Source organism: Lycorma delicatula, chromosome 2, assembly GCF_047948215.1.
Source record: "Lycorma delicatula isolate Av1 chromosome 2, ASM4794821v1, whole genome shotgun sequence".
Taxonomy (NCBI): domain Eukaryota; kingdom Metazoa; phylum Arthropoda; class Insecta; order Hemiptera; family Fulgoridae; genus Lycorma; species Lycorma delicatula.
Window position 1 is genome coordinate 223909692 of NC_134456.1, and position 13467 is coordinate 223923158.

A 13467-nucleotide genomic window follows, 5' to 3' on the forward strand; every position below is an offset into this window, starting at 1 on the left:
ATCACTTAAAGGTACTGTGATTCAGCAAGAAATAAGATTATAAATATTTCCTTATTATGGTGTCAGAAACCCAGCATTACATTATTATTTTTTCATTACTCATATTTTTTCAAAGATTTTTTAATCCTTGTCAGCTGTAAGGGTATTTTATTAAAGATACATTTTTATTATTTTATTAATAAATTTTTAAAAGTTATATCAAAGGGACATAAACTATTCTGAGAAGTATAAAAATAAGATATCTGTAAACTAGGGTACTAAAACGAGTATAGTTCAAGGAAAGCTAAGATGGTATGGTCATTTATCAATAGTACACAATGAAGGGGTAATAAACGATACTTTTAACCAAAACATAACAGGAAGAAGACCTAGAGACGGCAACAAGAATATCACAAGATAATATTTTACATCCTGACCCCTGTAGGGGACACTCACTCACCATGTAACGGTCCCGGTAGCATTACCACCCCTCCATTCCTAGCCCTGGCAGGCTTTATCAGAGGTCGTCTTTTAGACTCTCTAAACTAGATAACATGACACTAGCATGTCACCTCACTCACCATGTCACATAACATGTCACTAGCTTGCCTCCTCACTCACCATGTAACGGTCCCGGTAGCATTACCACCCTCCATTCCTAGCCCTGACAGGCTTTAATCAGAGGTCGTCTTTTAGACTCTCTAAACTAGATAACACGACACAGTCACTAGCTTGCCTCCATCAGGATACCAGCTATGCAAATCCCTCGGCAGACATTTCCATCACTGTATTTACACAACCTACTATCACCTTTGGATAGTCTCTTCCAACTACGACCACCTCTACCATAACTTACAACCCTTAACTACCAAATGACAAATTCCTGGAAGCGCAATCTCTGCGCCTTCCTCTAACACTGAAGGTTTCACACAAAAAACTCTTTCTATATCTAACTTCAATTAGACTATGCACTCAGATCATTAATTGAGTCTTTAAACATCAAAAATACTATCCTCATACCAACAAAACAAGTGTTGATCACAACAACAATATTGTCCAACAATTCAATTTACTTACAGTTCTCTTGATTTACTTAAAAATCAAGAAAAATTCACAAATTTAATAAGCCTCTAATGAAAATGTACCCAATCTCTCTCTGCTCTGGTCCGCTTTTGGGAGCGAGGTCAATCCTCGCTCCTAAAAGTGAGATAAATATATAGGAATACACTCCCACACCGTAGGTCCATCATAGAGTTCTACACAATCCATTCTCATCCTAACAGTGAATATCTCAACCAGGGCTCAATGCCAAAATACCTATCTTGGCAAAGTAAGATCCCAGGTGGACTCCTAGCCACCTAGATTGTTGTTCTATCTATACATCTATAATAGATGATGATTTTAGCCCTGCGGAGGATGGCTGAGGCCATCCTAGAAATCTATGGAAGCCAGCAATTATGTTCTATTCCCTTTCAGTTTTCTAATTAACTTGTAGATCAAAACCAGAATTGATCCTCGCAAGCTCTCTAGCTACTTTGGTACATTCAGTTTCATACCTGGGGCAAATATATAAGACATGGCACACATCATCAATGGCCTTACACTCCAGACACAAGCCTGAATTAATCAAACCAAATCTAGCCAACCTAGCTTGAAAATCACCATATCTAGAAAAAAACTGTGTAATATGCTGATTGAGGGAAATCCATACTTCTCACAGCAGGAAAAATTCCATGCATGCAACGGCCATCGAGCGATTCAGTCCACCTGACCTGCCATGAATAGAAACCCCGGTCATCTATTTCTTTTATGCACCCATAGGCAAGTTGGCCTACTTTCTTAGCATCAAAACTTAATTGGCGCTCAATTGCAAGGATATCAATGGGCTTAATACCAGAAGTAACAAGGACAGCCTCTCAAGAGACAGTTCTATAGGCATCAATCACAGATAACAATAAATACTGGGCTCTCAACAAATAATTCCTATAATATTTGTACCTCATTCGATGAGCTCTGACAGATTTAGCTTACAGCCCTTAAAGCTTCACATACACCTTATATAGAATGTGCATTGTATTGAAATTAAGCCCATAATCACGGTAAACTGCTCTCTGAACACTAAAAAAAGCAGAACAAGCTTTTTTTTGCAGCACACTGAAAGTGCTTCTTGAATTGAAGATTCTCATCAAGGATAACATCTAGATACTTCTGCAGCTGGACATACCTAATTCGATGACCTGCCACTGATATAAAGATCATCATCTAACAGCTAGTCTGTCCTTGAGCAACATTATCATTATTTTCCCTGTGCTAAACACCATCTTATGTTGCAAATTCCACAACTGGAGTATCTTGCAAGCCTGGGCTGATCTGAATTTGACCTCATTCCTCTAATCTCCTTTAACCAGCAAAAGTCCATTATCCGCAAATGCGATGACACAGCATTCACTGGATAACCTCAACTGCATCAAAGAACTGAATTCAACAACCCAGAGCAGGGGTCCTTAAAACACTACCGTGCGGACAACCTTTTAAATAGCGTTTTTCCTACTTCTGAGATGTCGTCTCTAAGAACAATGTCTCAAATATCGAAATAACTATGTAACACATTCAGCTCATTTTGCATGCAATCACACATCTGCAGTTGAAACAGAACACAGGGCCACAACAAATTATTAAAAGTCCCTGATATGTCCAAAAGACTTACTCAGATTCACAAGAAGAAACAATGTTCATAACCTCAAGAATCGCATTTTTCATGCCCTGCCTGGGTAAAACCTTACTGATCATCCATCAACAACTTTCTAGAATTCAATCTATCAACATTACAAGTACGAAGATATAATAGCTTCTCAAATACTTTTCCAATAACTGGCAGGAGCATTGAATACGGGGAGTTCACAGTGGGGGTGCTAATCAACACCTTTAAAAAACATTTTATAACACCATTTTTCCAACAAACAGGAAAATAACCAGCAAAGAGCATCCTATTAAAAATTTGAGTCAAAGTACTAACACAAATTCCAACAGAACAGACAAGAAGCTCCACTGTGATTCCATCGAAACCCAAGGCTTTATTCCTACGAGATGTAAATTACCTGACATACCTCTGCCTCTGTCATTTTCACAGACAAAACATCAGAGCATAAAGCAGCAACATCCTCTCAGATTCACAAATGATATGAGGTTTCATAGTTACAGCATCATCTGGCAATAAATCATTCAATAGAATATTTAAAATCTTAGCTTTATAAGAAAAAACACTCTGCTAGCTGACAAAAAAATATTTTTCTTACCCTTATGCCATAGGACTCTATAAATAACACCCCAAGGATCCTATTTCCTTGTTCTCTAACAAAAGAATACCAAGAATCCCTTTTTGATGTTCTAATCAAATTAAAATATTCAGACCTCTAACCTTCGACAGTTGTCTACCAAAACCGTTCGCCATTCAGAATCACTCAGCTAATGAGCAGCTCTCCTGAAACAGTTCATGGACCGTTTCAACAACGATAACTGTCAAGTCCACCAAGGAGCAATTCTCTTTTGACCCAAACTGCAAGGAATTGAATTCTCAGCAGCATAGATGAAAGCCAGAGAAAATCTTTCTGCCAGGTCCTAACTGAATGTCATCCAGACTTTGGTCTAAGACATGGATCTAGCAAAGAAAATATTAATAAATTTAGGCCATCATCAATAAAAATGACGAATTATGTATAGTTTTCCTAAATTACAATGAAATAACATATCAGCTTCTAATGAATTTTATTTTATTTCAGTTTATTTTATGCCTGTCTTCTATCTTAGTCCATACATAATGCTAGGGTCACCTTTCACTTTCATTGCTTTTCTATTTATCAACCACAATAGATATTCTAACAGATACATTTAAACTGCTTAGTGTGTCATGATAAAATAAATGCAACTAGCTTTCTGTACAGTGTGGAATACAGCTGTTAAGCAAGAAATGCGAACACAAATGCCTCATGATTCTACCTATTTAAAAAAAAAAAGCAGGAAATGCTGGAGATAGAACAAACAAGAATGCCCGATACGTAATTTAGAACAACATTAAATCTGCCATATGCGACAGTATTGAAGTTGGGTACTGTCATTTGAGATGAGCTCAACCATGTTACCCAATCAAATGCAATACAGTGTTTAACAGGCTGTCAGTATATAAAATGTTCAAACAATAATATAATTTTAAAACTCTGCTGAACATATATTTGAATCCTAAAGGTTCTTACAGATATATTGATGATAATATAATCATCTGCTTTAAAATTACAGGATAATAAGCAGACGAAAAGATAAAGATCAATAAAGGAAAGGACAAGTATTACAGATTGATATTACTTCAGAAAGGCTTAAAGCATATTATTTATAATATGATACGTAATTTAGAACAACATTAAATCTGCCATATGTGATAGTATTGAAGTTAGGTACTGTCATTTGAGATGAGCTCAACCATGTTACCCAATCAAATGCAATACAGTGTTTAATAGGCTGCCAGTATATAAAATGTTCAAACAATAATATAATTTTAAAACTCTGCTGAACATATATTTGACTCCTAAAGGTTCTTACAGATATATTGATGATAATATAATCATCTGCTTTAAAATTACAGGATAATAAGCAGACGAAAAGATAAAGATCAATAAAGGAAAGGACAAGTATTACAGATTGATATTACTTCATAAAGGCTTAAAGCATATTATTTATAATATGATAATATACAATTATAGTTTGATGCAACAAATATTGAAGTCTGTTTTATTAATGCAAAATGGACTGCAAAACAGTCACAACATTTTTTTAACCGATAAAAATAATTTTATCATGCATTACCTTCTTTCCTCTAGCAGTAAGCGGCTTTTTTAAGTTAATATGAATCTTTTCATTTCCATCAGCATCTAAGGATACTGCAACTCTCTTCAAAGTTTTGTTACCACAATGATGACAAAATACTTTAGTCATGATGCTAGTAGTTTTAAAGCATGCATAACAACGTAGAATAAAAGTTCGCATTTGCTTTATCACCCTTCCATCCAGAGATAATACATTCAGACCAATCTGTTTCAAAACATTCTGGAAAAAAGGCAATTTATATAGTAAATAGATATTTATTTGAATTGCGAGCTTACTTTTCTAAATTAAAAAAAAAAAAGAAAATTTAATTTGAAAAGCTCATTGTAGAATCAATATAAAATAAAAGCTCTATCACAAAACAATTCAAATTAAGGGGGGAACAATGAAAAAATGTACTAGGGCTATGTAGTCTCATCACATGTATATTATTAAAATTAAAAAAAATAATTAACATACAAAAATAATTTTTTATCATAAATTGAACATATTAAGCATATCAAAATTATTTTGAATCATATATATATGGAGTAATAGAAAACACATCCCCACACTACTCGTCTGTCATATTTTTAAAAAATATATAAAATAACGTAATTAACATTAACAATACAAGAAGATAATTTTTTTTTAACACTAGTTAAACATATTATTTATATCAGAATTATATGGAATCATATAAACAAAGAATGTCGGGCGTCTGGCGGGGGAAGCCAGACGCCCGTTCATATTTATGCACGTACACACTTTTTTCTGAGAATGTATATGCTCACACCAGTCCACGATGACATCACCGTCTGGCTATCCAGACCATGTCAGACATCAAAAAACAAAGTTATGTAATACAATTTCTTATCAAACTAATTACGTTTATTTAACTGTTAAAATAATATAATACTATTGCCTATTTTCTGTTTTTAATATCAGCTAAGCCAAATGAATATTAACTACTTTTGAAAATATTGAAACTTTTTTCTTTATGACATAATATATATATCGTTCACAACCAACAAAATTTAGAATGGTTACAGAATTTTAATGTAAACAACTAGAAAGTTTTTTCTTTTTAAATATGTAGCAATGTTGGACTTAAAACAATGAGCTAACTAAAGCTCATCGAGCCCTACTCTTATTCTAGGTTTTGATATGTCTCTTCTACATAATTTTTCCTTCAGTCATTAAATCTAATTATATTATGTTTTTTTACGTGTTAAAATATAATTTTTTTCTGGTATAAAATTTTATCTAAAAAATGTTTTTATATAGTAAACATTTAAGAAAATTTTAATGTAAATTAATACCTTATAAAATTGATAACCAGTTTGAATTATTACAATTAAAAATGATACTATAAAATTGTGATCTAAGAGTGAAATAAAACTTATTTTTCTCTTTTTTATAGAAATTATAGTTTTGAAATGTTTTAGCATTAAGTTCATTGAATCCAAACCACCCTTAAGACCAACAAATAAGTTCTGGCTGATACTATATATTGAAATAAATAGTTTGATCCCCATCTATGATCAATTTCATCATCTGACAGTATCATTGCTAAAACTATAATTAGATGTATCAATTATTACTAGTTAAAAGTTACACTCTTTCAAAGATTATATATATATTTTTAAATTATATTAAAATAAACCACCTACTACAGAATACTGAGATAAGATATAATAATAAAAATAATAATAAATATAAGACAGAATAATATAAATCTTAAAAAGATTAGTTTCTGTAAAATAATATATATCTTTGAAAATCCAAATAATTCAACATATTGACTTCTATGCTAATTAAATTCAATGATAACTGAAACTTAACCATCAAAACTCAGTAAACAGATAAAATTATCAAACTAACACCAATAATAGATTTTCAGGGGAATACCGCATTGCATCATCAGTTGGTATTCAATTCTACAATTACATCAGAATCAATTAATTTAAAAAAATTTTTAAATTAGAAATGACATTTTTAAATACAAGGGCTATTTTTTTAAGTAAGGTCCGACTGGCTGTAGCTAAGTAAATTTTGCATGACTGTCAAAATGCACATGTGTCCCAGCTCCCAGAATGCCTTGCAGATATGTAAACACCATTTGCAGTCATAGTGTCACTATGTGAGGTTTATATTATGAAGTTGAAATGTTTCAAATAATTGAACGGCTCACCGATTGTAAAATACAGTCTGTGATTTGATTTTTGACTGCAAGGAACGATTTTTGTCAGCAGCAGACACTTATCGCCAAATATGTGAGGTTTACAGGCTTAATTCAATAAGTGACAGCGAAGTGCATAAATGGGCAAGACTAATCAATGATGGGCAGGACAATGTCCATGATAAATCGAGATTGAGTCGACCTTCTATAATCACTGACAATTGTGAAGGTGAAAAATTGTAAAAAAAAGTGCGCGATGGTGAAAAATTCATTAAGACCACGATTCACTGTTTCCAGTTTGTCACTAATATTCCCACAAGTTTCAAGGTTAGTGCTACACAAAATCGTTTCTGAAATCTTGCAGTTCAAAAAACTGTGCTTGTGATGGGTTCCCGTGCTGCTTACTAAGAACACAAAAAAGAAGGATAACTAGTGTTTTAACATTTTTGACCTGATACTGTAAGGAAGAAGATGTTTGACAAGAACAGAAGATGCTTGACAAAGAAAGGAGATATTTGACAAGGACAAAGACAGGAGATGTTGACAAGGACTACATTGTTACAGGATTTCTCACATCATTCCAGCATCAAAGCAGCAGTCGATGAAGTGGCAACACAAAGATTATGGCAACTGTTTTGTGATAAACATGGTGTCCTGTTAGTCAGTTTTATGCGCAAAGGGACAACAATAAACTCAGCTGCACACTGCAAGACCTTGATGAAGCTTCTGCGTGCCGTACAGAATAACAGAATATGCAACGAGGCCTACTGTCATCTGGAATTTTGTTGCTGCATGACAATTCATGTCCTCATTCTACTGCTGAAACTCTAGAGTTAATAAGATCTTTTCGATGGGAGCAAATAGGCCACCCACCATACAGCCCAGACCTTGCGCTACGTGATTACCACCTGTTCCACTACCTGAAGGAGTTTCTCAGCAGTCAGTAATTTGACATCAATGAAGAAGTGAAAACAACAGTTGAAGACTGTTTGTCTTCACAGGCAGTTGTTTCTATGACGTGGCATAAACATTTTAGTAAAACGCTATGGTAATCTTTAAACAAACAAGGTAACTATGTAGAAAAGTAGCATAAAGTATAAATAGTGAAATGAAAAAAGGTTTTTGATATCTTTACTAGTTTTGTTTGTATTAAAAAATGGACCCTACTTAAAAAATCTGATGTGAACACCGCAAGACTTTCTAGTACGTCCATTAAATTACGTATACACATTTAAAAAAAATTGAAAGTACATAAAATTTTATTTCATTAACTTCTGATATTTTTTATGTTTTTATTTTTATTATTACTATTAAATTATTATTTACCATAAAACTTTTTTTTATAATCACAGGTAAATAACTATTAATAAATCAATATATTTAAATTAAAAAAAAAAAGGAAATAAAGTCTGATTCGAGTCGATGTACCTTCCTCTTCTAAGATCCACATAGTTCATTAATTAAAATTTTATTTGACTATAACTCTGGAACCAATGAAAACAAGTACCACTTATGATACATCGTTGAAAAGCTCTTAATGAGGGCTTATTACTGCAGTTAAGAAAAAGACCAAAATCCAGATTTTTTTTGGATGTTGGGCTTTTTGGACACTTTTGGTTCAGTTGATTGTAATCAAATAGAGAGGCGCACAACTAGATGTTACAACAGTCCTAAATCCAAAATTTCAACATTCTAAGGCTAATTGTTTTTGAGTTATACGAGATACATACGAATAGATGTCACGCTGAAACTAGTCAAAATGGATTCAGGGATTGTCAAAATGAATATTTCTGTTGAAATCTAAAAACCAAAATTTTTCGAGATCACAATAGTTCCTTTTAATTCATACGACGAAGTAAAAATAGCCCTTGTATATAAATTTCTAAATACACACATTCTCTATACATACATTTATAAATTAAACATTTTTTAAAGTTAGCTGATTTTGATGTAATTATAGAATTGAATACAAACTGATGATACAGGATACCATGAAAATCAATTACTGGTGTTAATTTGGTAAGTCTAATTATTTGTTTTACTGTGTTTTGGTGGTTACATTTCAGTTATTATAGAATAAATAAATAAAAAATAAATATAAATATGTGTGTGTATGTAAACTATTTCATTCTTTATATTACAATAATATTTTGTACATTTAAATAATCTTTTCTTAACTTTAACATAGTAAATTTTATCAATTTTTAAGCAAATATGAAAGTAAAATTTTCTTTTCCTTTTATGAAATGCAAATAATTTTAATTGAAATAATACAGTCAATAGTATGTGTCATCTTAATTTATTTGGGAACTACTTACATCCTCTGTTAATTTTGAGCCTAGTAATTATTTTTTTTGTCCTTTTCTTAGGACCTCCATATCATACTTTGGTATAATAACTCTACGCAACACATTTTACACAAACTAAAAACTTTATTTATTAGAAGAGAGCAATATGTTCAATGTTACATAAGGAGCATATACAAATTTTCTCATTCATTTTGATTAAGAAAAGACCACTTTTTAAAAATGCAAATAAACTTAAAGAAATTTATGATTGAATGATAAGATACAAGTTTTTCATGGCCTCTTTTTATCACAAACTAGAATAGAATTATTTAGTCTGGTGCCTCATCATTTTCTAATTAACAGTTTTTAAAATCCCAAAGTGCCATTAAATTCCAGTAAATATGGAATAAAGTTGAGTAACAACTTTTTTTATCATTTGTTTATCAATGTCTGATAAACATAATTTCATATTTTTATGTAAGTAAGATTGTTAATTATGTAAATCCTCTGACCTAAAAAATTATGATATCCAAAACCATAATACAAAGGGCAATATTCATAAAAAACAAAAACAACATAATTTAGAATTATTTCAATCAAAACACTCTGTCAATTAACAAATAAATACAAGATTTTGAAAATGCAATAGTTTTAATTAGTTTAAGACTTTTTTCTCGATAATGAAATCTACTCAATTTACAAACTCTTTTCCTTATAGAATTCGGCTACTTATTATATTTGGTAATAAGTTGAAATATCTACAAAACTATGTGGTAGTTTTTTAACAATTTATTCTTTATTATATTCGTGTTTCTTAGATATGTTCGGAATGTAAGAAAAAACCTAAAAGTCAAACAAATAACAAAAACATTCTTATACCATATAAAAACTTAATGATTGCTCTAATTTTTGTAACAGCTAAACTGCAAGTACTTCTACACATAATATTTAGAACAAATGAAAGAGTTGATGACAAAACCAAACATAATTTGAATGATCACTTCATGTCAGAAATCACACTGGCAAAAACATAGAGATATTTCATTGTTTAAAAGGTAACAAATTAAATATCCAATATAACCCACAAATACCCCATATATATATATATGTTCTTTTCCACAAATATTAACAGTCGAATTATAAATAAACCCTTAGTTGTTATATAATTTAAAAACAGATAAAAAATCTAGCCCTTCTTTTTTTAATAACATTCATTTTTAATTCAACCCTCTAGTGATATGCCACGAGGGATCAGATTCATACAAAAGTGTAAAAGAATGCAAGTATCAGCAAAAAGTATAATTTACAAAGTTAACTTAAAAGAAAAATACAAGGGATATTTTTAAATGTCCGTTTTGAATTTGAATAACTTGCATAGCTCAGTTATTTCAATCAACATTTAACTGTTAGTAAAAATAATGTAATCATTTTGTTGTTAATTGTTTATATTCATCTATTTATGAGTACTACAACTCATGTTCCTGCAGAGTGTGAAGCACAAGGAGTAATCTGATTTTTGATGGGAAAAATCCACAGGCAAATTTATGAGTTTCATGGGCCGTACAGTTTGAGTTAATACCAAAGTACGACAGTGTATTCATTTCAAGAAGGGAACAAATTTTATGATGAAGAATGTAGCAACCAGCTGTCTGTGATAAGATGATTTGATTGAAAAAGTTGACAAAAAGTTTTCAGAAAACTGGCACTTCAACCATGTCACAATTGATTTTTATGTTTTATGACATTTGATTTATGAAGTTTTAGCTGAAAAAATAGACTATAAAAAAATTATATCTTAATTTTTTGGTTTAACAAATTTACACTTGGTCTTTTAGGCTATAAAAAATTATAGCCCAATTTATTGCCAAATTAGGCTATAAAAAATTATAGCCCAATTTATTGCCAAATTAGGCTATAATTTGCCAGATGGGTGCCAAAGATGTGAATAGACACTCGCAAGGAAAACGTCTTGATGCAGCATTACTAAAATGAAGGTGATGGATGAATTGTTTGATTAGTGGAGATAAACCTGGATTTTTTATTCAATTGTAGAGACAAAGTAACAGTAAACAAATTTGTGACATTCATCATCTACAACGAAGATCACACAAGAATGTTCAGTAAAGAAGCTTATAGCTACTGTTTTTTTTTTTTGGAACAAAAAGTGTCTTGTCAAATTTAGTGATTGCAAACTACTGCGAATGCCACTGTGTATTGTGAAAACATTAAACAATTTTAGATCTATAAAAAATGAGAAATGATATGGAATGCTACTACCCTGTGGGATTTTTGTTTTTGTCTGAGAATGCTGGGTTACACATAGCAAATCAGACAGCGAGGTGATTAGTAAACTTTTGTTGGAAAATCTTCTATCGCCCACTCTATAGTCTTGACTAAGCTTCCAGCGATGATTTTCTTTTTCTTCAACCTAATCAGTGGATTCTACGAAAAGATTTGAGAATGACCATAATCTGAAAAATGCCTTACTGGGTGGTTTAAGTTACCGGCGACGGAAAGTCTTGAAGAGGGTATGAAGAAGCTATTAAAATGTGTTGAATTGAAAAATGTGTTGATGCTGAAGGTAGCTATGCAGAAAAGTAGTAGTAAATAAATGTAGTTTTTATGTGTTAGTAATAAAATTTGTTTATATTTTTCAGTTTTGTTTTTATTTCAAAACAATCCTTACTTTAAAAACACGCTTCATGTATATATGTGTATATATATAATTTTTTTTTTTAATTAGGGGTTATTCATTTTTTTAAGATAATATCTAAACTGTAAAAAAAATTCAGAATTAAATACTGAGAGGTTGTTTCTGTTGTAGGATTAGGTGTGGTGATGCTTAAATAGTAGTTACCTGAACTCTGGAATTTCCAGAGAAGTTATTTATGATACTGAAACTGGGATATTTTATCGGGCCACACTGGGTAGTTTTCTCTCTTACAAACTCACTTAAAAAAAGAAATCAAAACTAGTTAAACAAATTAATTGACTCTATCGCTGTGCTCTGAACAGAAATATTACTGAAATGTTTGTTTGTTCAAATAGCCCAGTATTCATAAGAGGAATAAACTTGTCATTTGAAAGACTTGTTTTAAATGGCTTGGCAAAGATAACTAAGATTCATTATTATTTTAAGAAATATGCTTGAATGAAAAGCACTATTTTTTTGTGTGAATAGTAAAAAGGCCTGAAAAAAAAAACAAGAAAAAATGTATTAACTATATGTGGACAAGTGTCTTCACATATCCTGTACATCTTACCATACGTAGTTAACAAAACAAACCTAGTTAACAATTGACTGTGGTTCAATCAATGTAAAACACAATACAGAATTACAATCAATTTACTTGGATAAATTACTTGCCACATCACATATAAAAAAGAATATTGCGGCATTAATTAACTTGGCATGTAATTAATTTCTTTTTTTTATAATGGAATATATTATCGTGGCCTTTTTTCTATAACAAACTAGAAATGCAAGTTTTAATTATTTATTGATAAGTATGAAGATGTTCATAAATCAGAAAAGGCCAGTGCCAATGATAAGAATTATTGTAATTTATTTTTTTAAGTTAATGACATTTGTTCATTGCTAATTTTTATTATTACAGAATATGTCAGTAACGCAACAGTTTTCCAGTTACACTATGTTTATTGATGTTATGTTTATAAGTATATGATAGTAAAAAAAGGTGATTTAAGTTCTTTTGTTTTCAGGCTTTGTTAAATTGCAGATTTTCATATTATTAGCCTATATGCAGTTTATTTGTGTGATAAATTAAAGTCCAATATCTTTTGGCAAAAACGAGCTATGTATCATTTTATTTTGTAATTTTACCCAACAACATGAATAAAGAGGCTGTAAGTTCATTTCCAAAACTGAAACATTACAAATCGTTTAATTTTTTATACACTGGTTCACAATTTGGTTAAAACTATAATCAAGCACAGAAAAAAAATTTATCTTATAAAGGAAGCTGAGACGATCCAAGATGCTAGAAAAAATGCAGATTTAACAAAGAATAGCAACAATTTTAATTTAAGTAAGAAGGTAAGTTTGTGACCAACATATGGTACTTGTGCATACAGATGCAGATTTACACATTGCAAACTTGAAACTTTATTTTTTTGTGAAATACTTATTTTTAAATTTAGGTA

The 13467-nt window shown here is 31.1% G+C and overlaps 1 protein-coding gene across 1 annotated transcript in view; it reads right to left on the bottom strand.

Moving 5' to 3' along the window:
• LOC142319692 (RNA-binding protein NOB1) overlaps positions 1-13467 on the bottom strand; it is a 31607-nt gene that overhangs the window by 6257 nt on the left and 11883 nt on the right. Inside the window, exon 5 of the mRNA XM_075357251.1 lies at positions 4837-5076. Coding sequence (XP_075213366.1) covers positions 4837-5076 — 240 coding nt within the window. The remainder of the gene's footprint in view (positions 1-4836; positions 5077-13467) is intronic.